The 21,488-nt window shown below is 42.5% G+C and overlaps 2 protein-coding genes across 10 annotated transcripts in view; both read left to right on the top strand.

Moving 5' to 3' along the window:
• Positions 1–2,805, top strand: part of YES1 (YES proto-oncogene 1, Src family tyrosine kinase) — a 63,512-nt gene extending 60,707 nt beyond the window's left edge. For all 6 annotated transcript variants that reach the window (XM_069568924.1, XM_069568920.1, XM_069568919.1 and 3 more), the window contains exon 12: positions 221–2,805. In XM_069568924.1, the coding sequence (XP_069425025.1) occupies positions 221–429 (209 nt within the window). In that variant the 3' untranslated portion in view covers positions 430–2,805. The remainder of the gene's footprint in view (positions 1–220) is intronic.
• Positions 2,806–9,025: 6,220 nt separating this feature from the next.
• ENOSF1 (enolase superfamily member 1) overlaps positions 9,026–21,488 on the top strand; it is a 23,598-nt gene continuing 11,135 nt past the window's right edge. For 2 of the 4 annotated variants that reach the window (XM_069568928.1, XM_069568926.1), the window contains exons 1-4: positions 9,073–9,363; positions 12,222–12,330; positions 17,970–18,085; positions 20,511–20,597. In XM_069568928.1, the coding sequence (XP_069425029.1) occupies positions 9,280–9,363; positions 12,222–12,330; positions 17,970–18,085; positions 20,511–20,597 (396 nt within the window). In that variant the 5' untranslated portion in view covers positions 9,073–9,279. Of the gene's footprint in view, positions 9,364–12,221; positions 12,331–17,969; positions 18,086–20,510; positions 20,598–20,942; positions 20,970–21,488 lie in introns of all 4 variants that reach the window. The other 2 variants (XM_069568927.1, XM_069568925.1) reach the window with 2 other exon arrangements.

The raw sequence follows: 21,488 nt of genomic DNA, 5'->3' as shown, positions 1-21,488 counted from the left end.
AGAAAGTTAGATATGTTGAAACAGATTAGCATTTTTCTAAGCTTTTGTTGATGTCCTTTGACATTTAACATTTATTTTTCTGTCAGAAAGGATCGTTTCAATAATGAAACTCACTTGAATATATCTCGAATTAGTGGTTGGGGGGTTGGTTCTGTTTGGCTCGTCGTGTGTAGGGGCACCGTTTCTCACTGTTTCTCGCTGTTTGACGCTCGTGTGTCAGGTATGGTGAACCGCGAGGTGCTGGAGCAGGTGGAGCGAGGGTACAGGATGCCATGCCCGCAGGGCTGTCCAGAGTCCCTCCATGAATTGATGAATCTGTGTTGGAAGAAGGACCCTGATGAGAGACCAACATTTGAGTATATCCAGTCCTTCCTGGAAGACTATTTCACTGCTACAGAGCCACAGTACCAGCCAGGAGAAAATTTATAATCCAAGAAGCCTATTTTATATGCACCGATCTGCCAAAATTGTAAAGAACTTGTGTAGACTTCCTCACTTACGTACAGGAATCAAAAGAAGAAAATCTTCTTCACCCTGCATGTTTTTGATGGTAAACTGGAATTCCAGACATGGTTGCACAAAACCACTTTTTTTTTTTTTCCAAGTGTTAAACTCTAAAGTACCAATGATGAATTTTTCCAGCTGATTTCAGGGTCCAAAGAAAGTATAGTTAAGATTTGGATGACCATGTGAATGATGGCATGACAATGAAGAGCAGCAAGGCTACTGCTTATGAATCACTCCCTTTTATTCCCCAAACTCACAATTAAGAGAAATTTATCAATCAGTATAGGCAAAACTTGGGAGATTAAAATCAGTTATACCATAATAAAATCTAGAATTATGGAATTTTCACGGGACCAAACAATTCCATTCCAGTTTTTAAAAATATCTTGCATTTATTCTTAGAAGTTTTTTCTAAGTTGAACAGTTAATATGCAACCTTTATATATGCCTCTGTTTGTATGGAAGTGGGCCAGGTTTTTAGAAGCAGAAAGGAAACAGCCTCTAAAACTTGATTAAATGTTAGATGACAGCAGTGGAATTTGAAAGTGTAATGCACTGTGTTAATTCTCAATATACTCATGAAACTGGAAAGTAGAAGACATTTTTCATTTTAATCATTTCTTAATAGCTCAGTTTAAAATAATGAAGGTAATTAGAAAGTGAGCTAATCTTTTGTAAGGTTGCATTGATTTTTTTTTAAAGGCAATATATAATTGAAATCGTACAATCCAAGGGGAAATCTTTTAATCTTTAGATAGCATGAAAAAAATAAACTCAGCGTTTTTTAACAGTCATTTTTGAAAAGTAGACTGGTACTGTGAGATTGCTAATATGTACTTAACGGTGGGTGCCACAAATGGAAAATATCACTAGATCAGGGACTTGAATGCACTTTTGCTCATACTGACTATAGACTAACAGAGAGGAAAATGTATTTAAAAGAAATATGAGAAAAGAAAATGTGAAAGTTTTACAGATAGAGAGATGGGATGTTGTGTTTAACGTTGATGTTATGGAGTGACAAAATGGCTTTGCTGGCACTCAAAGCTCCTCACTTAATCTATTTTCTGAGATTTTAAGAGTTATAGGTAGGACTATAAAACTAATCTTTCTTAACACAAACACTAAATGAGTGCTGTAGCCTCAATAGCTAAGTTAAGGCTTCCCGCTAATTCCAGTGATACAGCGTCTATGCAGAATGTTTTTAGAACTCCACTTTTCAAGACCGTGTTGAAATCTGCATTCCCTTTTTAAGTATACTTAATGATGATCATTTTTCCCCTTTTAGAATTTAGTTGATTTGAGGAGAACGTACTCAGTATAATTGGTGAAAAGAGGGGGACAGTTGTTGCATATTTAAAGTACACCAGTGAAACATACAGAATAATACTGATTTTGATGACTAACTCAAAAAGAAAATTTAAATTCCCAAATATGAATTTGAATGGCAGCGTCACGGGTGTAAGTGTCTAGCAAAGGAACTGAGTCTGACAAAAGTCTGGTAGTTAGGTTTTAAAACACTCTCTTTTGTAGTTATATTTTAAATATAGCAACACATCCGGTCCCAGCATTTTAGGAATAGCATTACTGACTATCATCACTTACCTGATTTGGTCATTAAATAAACAGTTCTGTGCTGTGGTTCCTGTGTTGAGATCCAAATCATTTTAAAATGTGACAGATGAACTTCATGCAGGTTGGCAGTAGTTCTGGTACTAAAACTTGCAGTGGTTTCTTATGTTTACGTAACTTGCATAGTATTGAATCCTTCCATGAGTATTTTCCCAGGAAGACTGCTGTCATCATTTACCTTTTACGTCTTCAACCTGTGACTTCAGATTTTTAAAGGGCTTTGTGTGAACTATGATATTTCAATTTTTCTAAGCATTTTGAAAAGGATAAAATTATGTTTATGTACTAATAATTCCCTTCTGAAAAATAAGCCAGAAAAAGTTGATGGCATTCATTAGGTTTTAATTGAATGGAGCAGTTCCTTATAATATCAATTGTATAGTTAGGAAATAAAACACTAACTTAACGTGTATTCAGTTTAAATGGTTTATGTATTTTTAAATTGCTGAGAAAAATAAACAAGTTTGTACATTTGAAGATTTTTTCCAACAGCTTTTCTTCAGCCTCTTAATTTGTTTTCCTTACCAAAAAAGGAAGTTGGTAAAAACAGCCTTCTAGCACAAACACTTTTTTTAATGAATAATGGTGGCCTAAAACTTAATATTTTTATAAAGTATTATTATATTGTTTTGTGGATAATTGAAATAAAAATTCTCATTGAATGTACCCATTTATCTTTTAGCCAGTATTCATATGTTTTATCAGTTTTTTTAAAAATGGCATTTAAAGCAAAGTATATTCTGAGTTTCTTCTTCCATTGAGGGGGAAAAAAAAGTATTGAGTTATGACTCTTGAGCAGAGTTAAATCAATTCTTTTTAAATTCAGAACATTATTAAACTTATTCTGTGTGATTAATTTTCCATGTCAGGTGAGTGACATTGTTTCTATAAGGTTTTTGGTTTTGTTTTGTTTTTTTTAGTATCAGCAAGTACAGTTTTAATGTACTGACAAACCTAAGAGATTTAAGTGAAGTTATTCATAGAAGAAGATTCTATGTGAAGGATATACAATAGAATAACCACTTTTGATCATAAGGGATTTAATTTCCTAAAAATGAAAAATATGCAAGCCTTATTCCTATGTGTGTTTTACACTTCTATTACAGGTATAATGAAAATAAGATTATGCTAAATTATGAATGGGCAATCAAAATCATTTGTTATTTCCAATAAGGTAATAGTATTAATTGCTTTCTATTGTTATTTTATCTAAAATTACTAGCTTTGTTTTTCCCTAATGACTCCAGAAAAGTAACATTTAATGAACAAACACATCATTTAATAAACATTTATTAAATATTTTTATACAATAGAGAAATAAGTTCTCAACTTAAGAATGTTTTCCTAGTTTGCTGTTTGCCTTTTAATTTTACATGGGTTTTTTTTTTTTTTGACATTTAAGTTGTACATTTGTATGTTGTCGAATCTTTTTTATTCCTAAAACGTCTTTTGCATCCCAAGATTAAATATTCATCTCATCTGTTCTATTTGATGCTTTTTGTGTTTTACATCACTCTTTAATTCACTTGGAAGTTTTGAGGGTATAAAATGTGACTTAAGAGTCTAGCTTGATTTTTTTTTTTTTCCCCCCATACCATTAATTTTCCCAGAAGCAATTACTGGTTAATGCATCTCCCACCCCATTGGTTTTGTCCAATCCACTTGACATTCTGACATGAGTATAATACTTTCAATGACTAATCGCTTGATAATACAGTTTAATAATTAAGCAAGTAGCCTTTTTTTTTTCCCACAATGTTGATGTTCTAGCAAATTCTTGATAAACTTTTTAGACTTTATTTTTTATACTCCAGAAAAATTCAGGGGAGATTTTGGTTAGGATTATATTATGTTTATATAAATTAGTTTGGTAAGAAATAATATTTTACCATCTTTTCTAGTCAGTCTTCTGATCCCATTTATGCAAAATCTTGATTTACATCTTTTAGTAAAGTCTCTAAGACTTTTCTCCGTGGAACTGGAAGATGAATCTCATCTCTTGTCTGATTATACTGTTCTAAAGATGCTACCTGGATGCTGCTGGAGTCCAGGTCCCCACTTAGATCCAAAACAAACTGCAATGCAGAGGGGAGGGAGAGAGCATGGGCCCCAGCAGCATTTATTTCCATAAAATCAGATACTCCTCTGCCTTCCATTTCCTTACTTCCTTCCTTTTCGTTTTTTGACATCAAGTTGAGTTTCCTTCACACCAATCAGAGTCCTGATTAATTCACATACAAGCTGTTGAGACACAGAAAGGAATAGTTCTGAGTAAAACAAGCCGTGTGTGCCCGGTATCATCCATTTGTCCTTTCACAGCCACACTCCACCGGAAGGCTCGCCTGTCCTCATCAGTGGGTTCCCTCTCTCTGGATTCCTCTTGAGCTAAGCCAGCGAGGAGCTCAGGCAGAAGACCGGAGGAAACCTGAGAGGTCAAGGTATTTATTCCCCTGCTTCCCTCCTTGGGAGTTGGGCTGGCTGTGTCCTCTCCACTTGCAGGTTCCTTTCAGTGTGACCTCTCTCCTTTGGGGGACTGTTAGCACCTGCTGTCCCCTGTCTTTTCTGCCTTAGGGCTGCTTCTACTGACTGGTTGCTATGTTGATTTTTGTGGTCCCCTTTTCCTGCCCCCCTCTTTGTAAATATCCTAGAATTATCTGGAGTATGACATCTATTCCCATTTGGGACCCTGACTGATACTCAGCATGCTGCCACTAGCTGTATCTTACTTTATTACATCAAAGTGAGAGTTCATACAAAAGTAACATTTTTGGTACAGTAGCAATATATGTCATTCTGTTAAATGTAACCATAAAAGTGAAAGTGAAAAAGTATAAAAGTGAAAGTGCTAGTTGCTTAGTTGTGTCTGACTCTGTGACCCCATGGCCTGTAGCCTGCCAGGCTTCTCTGTCCATGGAATTCTTCAGGCAAGAATACTGGAGTGGGTTGCCTTTCCCTTCTCCAGGAGATCTTCTGACCCAGGGGTCAAACCCGGATCTCCTGCATTGCAGGCAGATTCTTCACCATCTGAGCCACTAGGGAAGCCCTAGTTACCATAAACGGAGAGAACATATGAAATGATGAACATATTCAGAGCTCTGATTTCTAAACTGAACCTTAAGGACTTTTCAATTAACTATTTTTCAAAAAATCGGCAAACTAAATGTGGTAAAACGCCACTGAACCAACCAGTTAGGTATAACACTCCAAGGAGTGTTTGTCATCATTTATGCATGAGTAGAATGAATGATGACTAGGAATGAGGGAGTAGGAGGGCTGAACTAAGAAAAAGAGGAAATGGAAGAAAGAGGAAGCACCCAGAAAATTAGTGAAACCCAAGTTAAATAGTGTGAGAACCCCAGGAAAGGCCCATAGACCTTAAAGAAACAAGATGTCTAAGATGCTTGATAAGTTCTCCTGTTACCAGACTCCAGCTCTGCTTTACGACCTGGGTGGGTGGCATTGAGAGTAGTAAAGGGATTAGGAGAATGCCCACAAAGGTTGACAACAGAGGGGAGGGGTGGGTTTCACACAAAGGAGTTTAGATGTAGTGAGGAAAAAGGCCCCGAAGTGCTTCAGAGACTGGGAGGCACAGACACTAGGTTTCCCACATGCACAGGGAAGCAGTTCAGTCCAGCTGCGCTCACATCTTAAGGTCAAATTAGCATGAGTAAGCTGGAAGACTCAGAGTCTGAAGTAAAAAACTGCCTGCAGTCGAAGTGGTAATAGAGATGAGAGAAATAAAAACTTTTAACAATTGGCCAAAAGGAGTGACAGTGATCCTAATAGAAAAACTGAATTATGTAAAGTGGTGTGTTCCTTAAAGGCTATATCAGAGTCCTTTTACTCACATAATTGCTATTTTCTGGGAATGCCTTGGTCTCCTAAAACACAGAGAATATACCATGGAATTAGCAAACTATGCCTGGTTTACATCTCCTGATCCCAAACCCTCTGAAAGGATCAGAGATCTGGCTTTCTAGCTTGTGTTTCTGTAATCCATATCACTCCTAGAAAATTAGAAAGATGATATTAATACAGAAAAGTGTTCATTTATGGATGTGCTGGGTCTTCACTGCTGTCTGAGGGCTCTCTCTAGTACAGGTGAGGGGCTTCCTCTTCGCTGCAGCCCTTGGGCTTCTCCTTGTGGTGGCTGCTCTTGTCGCAGAGCTCAGGCTCCAGAGCTCAGGCGTGGTAGTTGTGGCGCCAGATTTAGTTGCTCCTCGATCTGTGGGGTCTTCCTGGACCGGGCATCGAGCCCATGTCCCCTGCATTGACAGACGGACTCTCAACTATTTGGCCACCAGGGAAGTCCATAAAAGTATTTTTAAAACATTCTGAAAAGAAGTCTTTTATTCCTGGTTTTCAGCAATTTATTTATGATGTGCCTTCACGTGACTTTCTTAAAGATTATTCTGTTTAGAGTTTGAGAGGCTTGATTCAGTGGAGTATGTGAAGTGAAGTCACTCAGTTGTGTCCGACTCTTTGCGACCCCATAGACTGGGGCCTCCCAGGCTCCTCTATCCATGGGATTTTCTAGGCAATAGTACTGGAGTGGATTGCCATTTCCTTCTTCAAGGGATCTTCCCAACCCAGGGCTCGAACCCAGGTCTCCCGCATTGTAGACAGACGCTTTACCGTCTGAGCCACCTAGTTCTCATCAAAGTTGGAAAATCTGGGAGATTATTTTTCAGTTTTTCCCTGTTCACTCTGGGACTCTTAATTATATATATATTTTGGGCCATTTAATATTGCCTCACAGGTCAGTAATGTTCTGTTCTGTTCTTTTTTCTGTTTAATCCTTCTTTTTGCTTCATTTTGGATACTTTTACTCTGTCTTCATATTCACTAATTTCTTACTTTGCAGTGTGTTTTCTGTTTTTCATCCCACACAGTATGTATATAATTTTATTTATTTCTTTATGGCTGTGCTGGGTCTTCATTGCTGCGATAAGAATATAAATCCTGTCCATTTTACTTTATTTTTCCTAAAACGTAACGGGACTTAGTTACAGGGGTGTGGGGAGGGGGGTGTCAGCATTTGCAATAGCTGTCTAGGCAGAACTGAACCTGTATAATAATCTGACCCAGTCAGTGAGCTGGAATAGTTAACCAAAGGATATGCCCAGAACTCAATCAAGAAGGAATTTTTTTTTTTAATTAAAGCATGGGTAATAGATTCAGAGTAAGTTTAATATCAAACCAACATAAATTCCAGATGAAAAAATAATAAGAGGAAGAACCAAGTAGAGAAAATTTCCAGAGCAGTATGCTGCTTCTGGTTTGAAAGAGTCCATCAACTATGGAGTAAAATTAATATCTAAGTGAATCTTAAATATATGTTAGTAATTATTTTAAAACCATAAAGAGACAATCCAAACATTTTCCAGAGAATGGGGAAGAAAAAATTCTTCAAGAATGAGATTTAACATTACTTTAAAAGTGTTAATTTGAACTAATAATTCTATACAGTAAAATCCTTCAAATCTTGAGAGAAAAAGACATGTTCAGAACACAAAGTACTCAGATTATATCACTCAGCCCAAAGAACCATTCTGAAAGAAAACGAGCATATATTCCAGCCAGACAACCCCACCCTAAAAATCAAGACAGCAAAAAATAGGGAGGAACAAATAGTACAATTAAATGTTGATAAACATTAATCCATATGTAAAGTTAACTGTCTAAACTGCAGAGTGGGTAGGATAGGCCAGGGGGAAAGAAGGGCTATTTCCTATTAACATTCAAATTTCAGACTTATCTTGGAAACCAGGAAGATGTGGCAGTCTGCGCTCTTAATTCCTACAGGGCCCCAATCAACTGGTGCTGCCTGGCTGTCCCTTTAGCTGCAGTCACTGCTGCTCACCTCACCCCTCTTTGCTTCCTGGTGCCCACCCAGCCTCTGTAGCATTTGAGTTAACCATCTTAGTCTTTAGCCAGAGGAATTCATCCGACAGGGTTCCATGTGTATGCATCCTTGAGCAGCAGAGGTGACCTGGAGATCCCTGAAAACACCCCTGCCATACCCACAGGAACATTTATTAATGGAAAAATGTATCTGTATAGCACTGCTTCCCAAACAGTCGTCAAAACAGCCCCTAGAAGTAGGAACTGAAAGGTGGCGTGCTGTAAGCAAGACAAGGGGTTAAGTGGACCATCCCTAAAATGGTATAAAAACAACGTGTGCCTGCACTGCGGTGTGTATGTTGGGCGTGGGGGGCTGTCCGTAGCCCTCACCATGTTGTCAGAGGGATCCTATAGCTCTGAACCCCACAATTCCTGCCACCCAGAGGACAGCCTTGGGTTTGCAGCTAGCTGCTACTGCTAAGTCGCTTCAGTCGTGTCCGACTCTGTGCGATCCCACAGACAGCAGGTCCGCCAGGCTCCTCGGTCCCTGGGATTCTCCAGACAAGAATACTGGAGTGGGTTGCCATTTCCTTGCAGCTAGTACGCTTAGCCATTTATCTAGATGTGTGCCCTCGGGCAAGTCTCTTAAATTACTTAGTCTCTCTGAATCCCATTTCTTCAGTAAAATGGACAATACCTGCCTACCTTGCAGGGCTGGGTAGATAAGCGGTCCTCTATTTAAAGTTTTCTGCATCAGCAAGGATGTAATAAATGGTGACCCGCCTCTTAGTTTATCAGATGGCAAACAGGCTGAGGTCATTTCAAGATTTTCTGGCCCAAGGCTTGCTGTGCAAGCCTTGACTGACTTCAGATTTGGAGCTGGTCCAAATCTATTGCGAGGCGATCGCACTCTGAACCTACCGGGTTTCTTTCTCTCAGGGCGCTGCTCCGGGTAAGGTCACATGACAGTTTCCAGTCCGGGCGGAGCATGGTCCTGGGGGGAGGAGGGACGGGAGAGGGGAGGGGGCGCGGGGTGGGTGGAGACCCCGAGAGAGTCCGCCTTGTGGAACAGTGCCCCCGTTGCGGGGCGGAAACTTGGAGTGGAAAACGTGTGAGTCAGGGGAGCCTTAGCCGGGCCGGCCCCTCCAGTCCCAGCAAGTTTCACAATTTCCCTGAGTTCTCGAGCGCGGCCACGCCCCCTGGCTGCGCGGCCAATCCGCGCCGGCTCCGCGCCCCTCCCTCTCCGTGTGCCCAGCGTCGGGTCCAGCAAACTTGGTGGCTCCCCAGCGCGTGGGCATGGTGCACGGCAGGGTCTCCCGGCTCTCAGTCCACGACGTGCGCTTCCCCACGTCACTCGGGGGCCACGGTTCAGACGCCATGGTAAGCACTGTCCGCCCCGGTGCCCTCCTGCCCCGCCGACGCTAGGGCCCCTTAGGCGCGGGGCACCCAGAGGGGGCCCTTTGGAAGGTTTCCCACCTTTGGAACCGTTGCTTTTGTAAGTGGAGTGAAGTATCTAGAGATTCCCCATCCTCCTAGGTTTTTTTATTTTTCTTATTGTTCCTTTCTTTGCTGGCGTTTAGTATTTCCTGTTTTTACATTTATGATTCACATTCTGTTGGAAATGCGAATCGTATTTGCAAAACGATGTTGTTGGGGCGCCCCCAGAGAAGCACTAAAACACAGCAGGAGTTCCTCCACCGTGATGGAGCCCAGGAAACCCCCACACAGGGTGTTTCAGGTGGTGATCCCTGCCTCCCCGTACAACTTGCTGTGTGGCCAGGAGAAAGCCCTGACTCTCTGGACTTCTTGGGCCCATCTGTGAAAGGAAGGAGTCAGTCTGGCTAGGACACCAGATGAACAAACTCACAGCAGTTGGGTCGTGTGAAAGGGGCTCTCATGTTGTTGTTCATTGTTCAGTCGTATCCGACTGTTTGCGACTCTATGGACTGCAGCATTCCAGACATCCCTGTCCTTCAAGATCTCCTGAAGTTTGCTCAAAGTCATGTCCATTGAGTCCATGATGCCATGAAGTTCCCGGAAAACATGAGCACAGAGGCTGTGTCACCGTGAAGAGTTAGGTAGATGTCAGCCTTTGGAGATGCAGTCAAGTGAGCCCTGAAAGGTGTTTTGTTCCTTGAGAGTGTTGGCAGGGCGCTCCACACCCACATCTGCAGTGGCTCCTAAACGTGAGTCCTGCCGCCTTGGATCCTCATTGCTCCTCCCCCCAACCCCACGCCCACTCACCATTGGCCACACTGGAAAAACAGAGTTGCCCTGTATGTAATGAATGTGGGAAGCCTCCCTGTTAGGGTAGTGATTACCTGTTACTGGTGGGGAGTTGAGGGGGATTGGTACCCGAGGCCTTCGATTCACACTGTAACGTTTGCCTCTTGAATGTGGAGGGCGCATTCCACGTCCTCTGTGTGCACCTGAAATGGCCTCTTGTTTAAAAGTGCTCAAGTGATTTAAAAGAATGTCCTTTGTTCTGAGATTAGGTTATTCCTGATTTTCAAAACCCTTGTGTCCTTTCTCATAAAATGTTATGAAGTGAAAGTCGCTCAGTCGTGTCTGACTCTGCGACCCCATGGGCTGTACTACTATCCATGAAATTCTCCAGGCCAGAATACTGGAGTGGGTAGCCTATCCCTTTCCCTCCTCCAGGGCATCTTCCCAACCCAGGGACTGAACCTAGGTCTCCTGCATTGCAGGCAGATTCTTTACCAGCCAAGCCACCAGGGAAGGCCAAGAATGCTGGAGTGGGTAGCCTATCCCTTCTCCAGCAGATCTTTGAACCCAGAAATTGAACCAGGGTCTCCTGCATTGCAGGCAGATTCTCTACCAGTTGAGCTACCAGGGAAGCCCATATGATGTTATGGTAAATGACCAAAACCACCCATTGGGCTGTCCTTTGTGAATCTCCAAACATTCGTTTGAAGTTATGCTGACATGTAAAATTAAAATACCTGATTTAGGGCAACTGCCTCTGCCCCTCTGTGGGATAACGGCTGTGGGGAAACCACACAATCTCTCCAGGCCTAGTTTTTCTAATCTGTAAAATGAGTATAGCAGGATCTGCTTTATTCATGTAAATGAGATGTGTGTAGACAGTCTGACACAGAGAAGGCTGTCAGTAGGTGTGGCTGTAATTACTGCTTTCCAATGAACTGAAACCTTGACTTTCCTCTTTGAATTTGTAAAGTGTTAAGGTTGCTGGCTTACTGTAGAATAAGAAATGGAATTTGTCTCTGGCCTGAATGGTTTAGGATATCTGGGTCAGGAGAGATTATATCTGACACCTGCATTGCAAGCTCATAAATACTTATGTATATTAGCTCCTAGAGATGCGGTGTGTCTTGTGTGCTCATTCCCAAGTGCCTCCATTTTCATTTTATTTATTTTGGGGGCCGCCCCATGGCATAGGGATCTTAGTTCCCTGACCAGGGTTCAAACTCATGCCCCCTGCAGCGGAAGTGCAGAGTCTTAACCACTGGACCACCAGGGAAGTCCCCCCAAGTGCCTTCTTACTAGGAAGTCTGCGTGGCAGTTCTCAGCAATATGGCCATGACTTTCAGGATTGCCCCCAGCCCCGCTACCCAGCCCTCATCACATGCTGGATTCAGCAATTCAGCTCCCTCAGCACTTGCCAGCACAGCAAGGCTTCCTGGTCACAAGTAGGATATTTTCACGAAGGAGCCCTGAAACTGTTCCCCATACTTGTTCTAGCAAAGGGTTCCAATGATTTCATGTGTGTGTGTGTGTTTGTGTGTATTAGGCACTCACTTGTGTCCAACTCTTTGCGACCCCATGGACTTAGCCCACCAGGCTCCTCTGTCCTTGGAATTGTTTCTTACCAGCCTTTTAAGAAATGTGGACCACTCAGGCCTTCAATGTTCCAGGCGCTCACCAAGGTTTCAGAGAGCCCAGATCCAGCTGAGCCTACCACCTCCCAGCGATAACTTTTTTCTTTTCCATTGTGGTTTATTACATAATACTAAACATAATTCCCTCTGCTATACAGAGATCTCATTCCTGAGTCTTCTCTCTCACCCCAGGTCCCTCTGCCATCCTCCAGGAAGACATTCCTTTTGTCCATTCAGAGCTCCTGTGTTTGCTTTGGGGAACAAGAACGGTTTCCTCCAACGGGAGCTCTTACTGCATCTGCTCTTATGTGACATCATTACTGGGTTTATTTGGGGATTTCTCATGTTTGCGGGTTTGGGGGGTCATTTCCTCTGCAGCACACAGACCCTGACTACTCAGCAGCCTATGTTGTCTTGGAGACGGATGTGGAAGACGGACTCAAGGGCTATGGAATTACCTTCACTCTGGGAAGAGGCACTGAAGTTGGTGAGTTGGGCCTCTCTTGAGGCCCTAGGATGCCTTCATTTCACTAACATTCCAGTTCTGACCTCATTTGCCCCATATGTTTGCCGTGAGTAAAAACAATGTTTGATGGTTTGCTTATTTCACTAGGATAGATTTTTTAAATAGCAGAATTTGGCTTCTCTCCTTGCGGTTATCCATAGAACTGCAGGCACATCTTTGAAGCTCAGCCCATCTCTCTGCCGAGCTAGGAGAACCTGAACTAGGTGAGCAGCTGAGGGGCTTGAGAGGGGAGACATGTGTTCATGGAACAAGGCTTATTGTTGTGCACACAGAGAGTCTACTTGCTTTTGTGAATCTTCCACACGGAGTTGGTTTCAAGTTTACTGCCCTTCTTTGCAGCAAAGGCCGTAGGTCCTGCCGGGTTTCAGAGCTCTCATTCGGGAAAAGCAGACAATGAAGGCTGCTTGTTGAGCCACAAGTCGGTCTGTCTTTTCTCAGAGCTGGATGAGGGCTCAGCCATGGTCTTGAGCCTCCACATTTTTGGAGACAAGGAAACAGACCCAGACAGCTATTCAGCTAGTCCTGCAGAACATTAAAGTACAAATTATTTGCTTTTTTTTTTTTTTAAGCATAATTTGGTTTATGCACGCACAAAGAACAAAATTCAATATGTACCAAAAGAAGACCTCTCTGCCAGATCAATTTCACTGAGTCCTTAGGGGCTGAAACAAGGAAATAGATTCTCTGACTTTGGTGACTTGACCCTCTCTCATGGATATTTGCACTGTCAGCCCTCTCCTAGTTGTAGAACAGTCTTGACCCATTGAATGATTTTAATATCATCAAGCCGATAAAAGAGGTGTGTGTGTGTGGGACAAGGGAACCTTTCTTGAACATTCTGTGGATGTCATTAGGCTGTCCCCACCCCTCCCAGGGTTGCTGTCCAGTCATCCATCAACCAGGCCTTGCATGGATTCCTCCTGTGTGCCCCCATGTGTTACATGTTCTGCCAGGCACCGCAGGAATGACTTTACAAGGAGAGAGAGAAAGGGGACAGAGTCCCATGTACAAGGAACAGGAATGCATGAACTTGTCAGGGAGACAGGCGTACAAGAAACGATAGTGCAGTATGAGAAGGACCATTTGTTTTAAAGTGAGTATGAACTACACGGAAACTGTCCAGGAGGGTCAGGACAGCTTCAGAGCAACGGTGAGGTGTTGTGATGAGCCTTGAAGGGTAACCAGGAATTGGCCAGGCAGATGGAGGCACCTGGGCACTGATTCCCAGACTCCTACCCCCTAAGTCAGTCATTTACTGTCGATGTTTCTCCAGGCAGTGACCACTGACCCCCGCAGGCTGGAGAGCTACGTTTCAGCTTCTCCTGCAATTTGAATTCTCTGGTATAGGTTGAGACCTTTATGAAGCTCTAACCATGCAGGGCGGCCCCCAAAGTTTGTGCCAAACTCAGCAAGCTTACAAGACGCGTTCTGGAACAAGCCTTCGGAACCACTGTTAACAGCCAGGACTTGGAACTGTGCTCACTCGGGCCCGCCGTGAAGGGCCTGTGTTTCCTGGTACAGGTGTGCTGCTGACTTCATGGGGTGGGGGCCTCCCGTACTCCTCCCCACCCCCACTGTCCCTATGGACACCTCCGGCAGGAGAAATCAATTCCCATCTCTCTGCCTGGAACAAATGGCTCTTTTGTGGTGACAGAGTTGGCTTCCGCCTGTTTCAGACCACAGCATGACAGAACCATTTTAACTGTGACCTTGCTGCCTTTTTCAGGTGACTCACTGCCATCTCACTGAGCCATTACATGGTTGAATTAAAGTTGAAAAAAATTCCATTAGCTCATCATGGTTCTTCTGCAGCCTTTATCAGCTTACTTAACTAATCATTCTTTTATAATCTAAGAAAACAGTGCTTGCATTACCATGAGGAGAGGGCCTTAATGTGTGAGAGAGGGAGAGGTTATGCTTGATTTTTTTTTTTTAAAGTATAGATGAGACTAATATAGTTTTTGTATAGGAAAAGAAAAAGAGATGAAAAAAGCGGAATTTTTAAAGAGACTAAATAGCCATAAGGGTTCCTGGCAGTATGAGAGCTCAGACCCACGTTCTCTGTGGCCTTTCTGACTTGTCCCTCCTGGGCAGGAGGATCCCAGAGAGTTTTAGGCAGAGGTAGTCACAGGAGAGAGCCCTGCCTTCAAGGCCCAAGTTTCTCCAGGCGGATTTCCCACTCATCTTTTCGGACACCGGAATCAGGCTGACTCTGCGACCCCATGGACTGTAGCCCGCCAGGCTCCTCTGTCTGTGGGGTTTTCCAGGCAAGAATACTGGATTGGGTTGCCATTTCCTCCTCCAGGGGATCTTCTGGACCCAGCGATTGAACCTGTGTCTTCTGCATTGCAGGTGGTTTCTTTACCATCTGAGCCACCAGGGAAGCCTGGAGTCAGATCACCACAACCCAGTTTCTATGGAAGCCACCAAATTTTAGTACACTTCTTTCAGTGGACTCAGTCTGAGGGAGAAGACTCCACATCCTCTCGATGAATGTATTGTTGTTTGTGCTTCTGTTGGAGCCAAAAAAGATGGGCTCATCCTCAAGGTTCATTAAATGCATTTGCTCTGTGACACAAACCAGTCTGTTGTGTAACCCTCTCCTTAGTGAGACGGAGGTTTGATGTAGGTATTGATACAGGTCTCTCTGAGCCGCCAGCTTACTCTTCACATCTCTAATCCAAGAGCACCAATCACCAAGGGGTGAGGGGCGCTCTGTCTTCCCAGAGCTCCAGCGGGTAAATGTCTGAACTGGAATCATTCCGCATCCTAGTAACAAGAGGCCTAGGGAACACGGAAGGTGTGGGGATCAGCCCTAAATACTCAGTATGAGCACCACCTGAGGGCTGTGTCACACAGGAGCCAAACGTATCCCGTGAACATGTTTAGATACTTTCAAAATTGCTGGGGTCCAGCACCGGTGGATCCAGGGTGATTCGAAGGTGGGGACAGAGTTGGCGTCTTTGGAAAAATACATATTTAATCACAGATAGAGAGAGATTAGAAATGGATAGTGTAGTAGGAAGATTAGTGGAGAAAAAGAGGCTGAATAACTTGGATTACGTGGAATAGCATCCATGCTCCAGGTGGGAATTCAGCCAGAAAAACAGGAGCAAGAAAGAAGCGACATGGGGGAATCAGTCTTTCTGGAAACTGATCCAATTTCTTTATTTTTGGGTTTGCTTATATACCTTTTGTTACACATAGGGATGAATATAGAGTCACGCGTGAGTCAGCAGTCCTGACCTTTATCAAAATCAGGTGCTTCACATAAATGTATAAAAAAGGTACATCATCTTCTGGCCATGAGTGAGACCTGCTGACATTTTATGATCCTTTCTTTCTGATAACCAAAAAACTTATTTCTTCCAAGGGTGTTTTTTCTTAAACCAGGTACCACCCTCCAAATAAAGTTACATTCCTATAGGGTGAGGGTGTAGTGAGTTACAATCAAGAAAGGAATTTATTTAACCCAAGGTTAACATGATTAGTCTTAAAGGTTAATACTTATTTCTCCTATATGTTAGTTATATTCATTATAAGGGTAGGGAACATGGAGATTTAGCAGCAAATATCAGCCCAACAAATAAAAATCCTTTCATCAATGCTCCCCTTAAGATCTATTTAGTCTTAAGATATGATAAAGTTACATTTTTACATAGCAAGGACACAGTGATTTATAACAAAGTACAGTGATCTATTACAAAAGAGAAAATCCATTAACTCAAAAAGTCTAGTATTGCTAACATCAAAAACTACTATATTTCCTTTGCTATATTCCAAATACATTGATTAATATATTCCCAGGTGCCTAAGGATATGGAGGCCTGGCGGCAATCATTGACTCAACAAGAAGAAAAAGCCCTATGCTAATTAAGACTCTCAAAATACTCCAAAACTCTCTGTGCTGTTTATGGTTAAGAGGTAGTAAACAATCATGTGCATAGTGGCAGGAGTATGGATAATCCTGTCACACAAGCTAGTCTGTCAGCAGAGAGGTTTGACCTGAGACATCCTTGTCCCACCCAGAGCAGGGAATTAGCAGCAATTATTGACACAACAAATGAAAAACCCTTCACCAATATAATTCCTAACCAACACACTATACTAATAATTTCTAACACCCCAAAAGAATTTGCCTTTAGTAAGTCTAAAACATCTCGTGCCTCTCAGATTGGGAGGCTGTAAACAATCACATGTGGCCAGACGAACCTATACAGGCAGGCTAGATAACCTTCAGAGGAGTCCGTAAGCTGAAACACTCTTGTCACGCGCAAGAATTTTTATTGCCTTGGAGCTGCACGTTTACTCCTTCTCCGAGAGAAATGGTTATGGGGGAGAGCCCCCCATAAAGTCAGAGGTGTAAGTGAGAGCATAAAACAGACTCTGGTTTGGGGGTTAGATGCTCGGGAACGGGGTTTCCTGAGGCTTGATCACGCCTTTGCGTATGCCAAGCCTCCTTCCTCATGACCTTTGCCATGGGCGGAGTTCCTCATGCTGGCTCCCGGCACAAAATGTCTTTCTCCTAAGGTCTGTCTAAAGTAAAACTGTGTCTCTGAGACTACCCTGTGAAGTGATGTGAGAATTTTAATATTGAAGCAATGGCTATGCTAAACAACAAGTCAGTCAACATTTTTTATAATAAATTCATTGCTTTGAGGCTAAGTTGATTATTCTGTCCATTTAAACATAGACTGAGAGTGTTTTATATATTGAGCAAATGATAGAAGGGTCTTTGCAGAGGTTTTTTGTGTGTTTTTTTTTTTTACTGATTCTTCATCTGAAGTAACACTACAAATTCTTATTTAAGTAGAATACCAAAAATAAGTAATTGATGGTAATGCTGACCCAAATGAAGGTTAACCTTCAAATTAGTTTAAATTAGTTCAAATTAGTGTTGGCGTGAATAAATTAAGACACACAAGTACTGCAAACTAAAGTGGGCATTTTATGAAGATAATTTTAAATATAAAAGGTACATGCCTTTAAAAATTGCCTCAAATATGTCATCTGTGGTTGTTATAACTAATAAACAGAATAGTTGTTCACCTATATTCAGAGCTTAATTTCTGAATAGAGCAAATCCATTTTGATTGGTTGTTTTTTCATGTACTTTAACATTTTACATGTAAGCATTAATTGCAAATTCACTTCATCTTTAATATAGTTATATTGTGAATTCAAGATATCTTCCATACTTGACAATGATGAAAAGACATTTCTAAAAATTCTATAAGTCAGTCTTCTTATTCCTTGGGAACAATTTAATAGCAAGATTTTGTTTTGCAGCTAACATATAGACAAAGTGAACAGGAAAATGATTTGGGAACATGCTTTAAACTTTCAGGTCTATGGTTCTTTTCATGTGGCAACCAATCAAAATGGATTTGCTCTATTCAGAAATTAAGCTCTGAATATAGGTGAACAACTATTCTGTTTATTAGTTATAACAACCACAGATGACATATTTGAGGCAATTTTTAAAGGCATGTACCTTTTATATTTAAAATTATCTTCATAAAATGCCCACTTTAGTTTGCAGTACTTGTGTGTCTTAATTTATTCACGCCAACACTAAAGAATTGTATCCTTTTTCACAGTTGTCTGTGCTGTGAATGCTCTGGCCCCCCACGTGCTGAACAAGGACCTTGGTGACATTGTTGGGGATTTCAGAGGTTTCTACAGGCAGCTCATGAGTGATGGGCAGCTCAGATGGGTAAGGTGTCTTGCTTTGCAAAACTATTCTGTAAATAACATTCCTGAAGTCTCAAGTCCTTGGACTGTAACAACTGTGAAAATAGAGACAGGTTTAAGATATTAAGGTAAACATCTTAGACGAATTAGGGCTTGAACCAGGTGGACGGTCAGTATTTTAAGGTAATCTAGTCCTTTCTGTGAGACTTAGACTCTGGATATACTTGGATCCCAAGAGCTATCACTGCCCTTCCAGACCTCATCTCTGCTCCCTGAATGGAAAGCAGTGGTCTAGACTCCCTAGAAGAGAAAGTGCCAAATGGGAACCTTTTAGAGAGAGAAAATATGAGAAGTGAAGTTGTGGGAGGCAGTTATTAAGGACAGAAATGTTAAGAGAAGAGCAAAAGTTAAGGAGAGAGACACCAGAGCGCCTTTATGTGTGTAGGACTGTATTTGAACCTTAAGTTCAAAGCATGAAAAAAGTGAGATTCTAGAGATAGAATTTTATCACAGTTAGATCAGGGCTTTCCTGCTGGCTCAGTAGTAAAGAATCTGCCTGCAATGCAAGAGACCTCGGTTCAATCCCAGCTCAGGAATATCCCTTGGAGAAAGGAATGACAGCCCACTCCTCTATTCTTGCCTGGAGAATCCCATGGATGGAGGAGCCTGGCAGGCTACAGTCCATGGGGTCACTAAGAATCAGATATGACTGAGCGACTAACACTTTCACTTTTTCAAGGTCAGTCCAGTAGCTGACACCTTGCCTGTGTCTCCTGACATCAGCTCTGTCTTCTTCTAACTGTTCAGTCTCCTGAGCACAGAGAAAGGCACCTTGTCCACATTGCCTCAGATTTCATTCTTAACTTCTGCAAACTGAGTGAAACTTGCTTTAAAAGCATCCCCTGGAAGGAGTTCCCACTGGTTGAATCTGAGGCGATTCAATAAAGGTGGTATTTAACTGTGTCATAAATATTTAACTGTTGTCATTTTACTTGTTTTCCTTATTTCTGAATGTTGGTGCTTGGAATAGAGACTCTTACTATATCCTTTGCTTTAAGAAAAAAACAATGCGGTAGTCATGGCTGATAAGTCATTGAATAACCTAAGAGCCCCTGAGTCCATTCGGATAGCAAGCACAACAAAGGAAAGCTTGTCATTACCACACAATACAAACTAATATAACGGGAATGGCAACGTTAGAAAACCACCATGTTGCAAGCACCATGGCGGTAACTGCTTGAGGCAGGAACAATCAGTGGATGCTAAAACTTAGGGGCAGTGCTAATCTCCTTACTTTGAAAGGGAAATGGTGACCACACAGTGGAGAAGCCTAAAGGATACTAAGTTGCCCTAGCACTAAAAGATAATATGTGCGTGCTCAGTCCTAGCCGACTGAGTCCCCATGGACTGTAGCCCACCAGGCTCCCCTGTCCACGGGATTTCCCAGTCAAGGATACTGGAGTGGGTTGCCATTTCCTTCTCCAGGGGATCTTCCTGACCCAGGGGTGAAACCTGCATCTCCTGCATTGACAGGTGGTTTCTGTATCATCTGGGCCACTAGTGAAGCCCTAAACAATAACAGCCCTGATAACAGCAACCAGAGTGCAGTGGCAGCACCGCAGTCCAGTCATGATGGGGCTGCAGACAGCCCAGCTGTTCCTCCTTGAAAATACTGATAATTATTTTTTTAGAAAAGAAAATTTGCTCCAGATAAAAAGAGACTAAAGTGACATGTCAGCTAAATGCCATTTGTGAATAACAGAAAGTACACTATTGAGACCGTTGGTGCAATTTGATTATGGGCTGTCTTCATAGATTGATAGTGTTCTATCAATATTATATTCCCTGAATTTGATCATTGCACTATGGCTGTGTGAGAGAATGTCCTTGCTTTTAGGAACTATACTCTGAAGTATTTAGGATTAAGGGGACATGGGATCTACAACTTACTCTCAAGTGACTCAGTAAAATAAATTTTCCTTATGTATTATCTTTTATTTACCTGTGTATATATATGTGTGTTTGTGCATGTATATATATGTAAATACAAAGAGAGAGGAAATATACAGGAGTTTTTTGTACTATTCTTGCAGATCTTCTATAGGTAAGAAACTACTGGAGAAGAACTTAACCTCCAAGTGAGTTTCCATTCAGTTCAGTCGCTCAGTCGTGTCCAACTCTTTGCAACCCCATGAACGCAGCACGCCAGGCCTCCCTGTCCATCACCAACTCCCAGAGTTCACTCAAACTCATGTCCATTGAGTTGGTGATACCATCCAGCCATCTCATCCTCTGTCATCCCCTTCTTCTCCCTCCTTCAATCTTTCCCAGCATTAGGGCAGAGCTTCCATTGCTGCCTTTTAATTCATGAAGCGTGTCCCTGGCTAGGAGACCTAAAGATCCTTTTCTTTCCTAAGAAGTGCTGGTGTGTTTTGTTTCCTGACCAGATCGGTCCTGAGAAGGGTGTGGTGCATCTGGCCACAGCGGCCGTGCTCAACGCTGTGTGGGACCTGTGGGCCAAGCAGGAGGGGAAGGTAATCCTCCAGCAGCATCTCTGACCCCATGGAACATACAGCACACGACAGAGGAACACAACTCCCCCTGCGAGCAAAGGCATGTACAGCAGGCTCCCAGGGGATGTAAGGAGAACTGTTCAATTGTTTGTCTGCCCAGAGGGATACTGGCAACAGCTGGGACATCATCGGAGTAGGTTAGAAAGGGCTGAGAAAAGCAGGCCACAGAGGTGAGGGCCAGCTGGAGCCAGTGGGTTGGGGCGCCGGCAGGCATTGGTCTGATGGGGGAATTTGCCACTAGCTCATTTATTGTCAGAAAGCACGTGGGTGCCTCACACGTTTTACAAATCTTTTCTTTTCTTCAAGCCTCTGTGGAAGTTACTTGTTGACATGGTAAGTAAATTCTTTAATACTCTGTTTTCCATAAATGAAATGGATCTCGTGGATTCCACGCCTTTTGATTATCAGTGGATACATTCAGCATCGCCTCTGGATTAGTCACTGTGCTGCTTATCAGGCAGTACGCAGTCGGGTCCAGTATTGCTTCTCTGGTGTTTGAGGTGGCAGAGAGCTGTGCTCACATGGGCAGGGGTGTCTGCTGGGTTCCACGTCCCCCACTCTGGTGCTTCCTTCCACGTGTGATACAAATTCTCAGGCTTGTTTCATGACTATGCAAAGGGGATAATCTTAACCTCTCCAGAAACTCCACAGAATTGGTTCAAAGACTAGTTGAGAAAAGTGCTTCAAACTCTGAAGACCAAAGTGTTATTACTAAGATATTACCTGGTCGCTTTGACATCAAAAGCAAATGGCAGATCAGACCCTTGAGGAAGGAGCCCAGGGTGAATTCTAAGGATAGGCCTCTGCCCTTTCCTTTCTCCCTGACATGTTGATACCAGGGACAAGCATCTC

This window comes from Ovis canadensis, chromosome 23, assembly GCF_042477335.2.
Source record: "Ovis canadensis isolate MfBH-ARS-UI-01 breed Bighorn chromosome 23, ARS-UI_OviCan_v2, whole genome shotgun sequence".
Lineage (NCBI taxonomy): Eukaryota > Metazoa > Chordata > Mammalia > Artiodactyla > Bovidae > Ovis > Ovis canadensis.
This window is presented reverse-complemented; position numbering and strand designations above follow the sequence as displayed.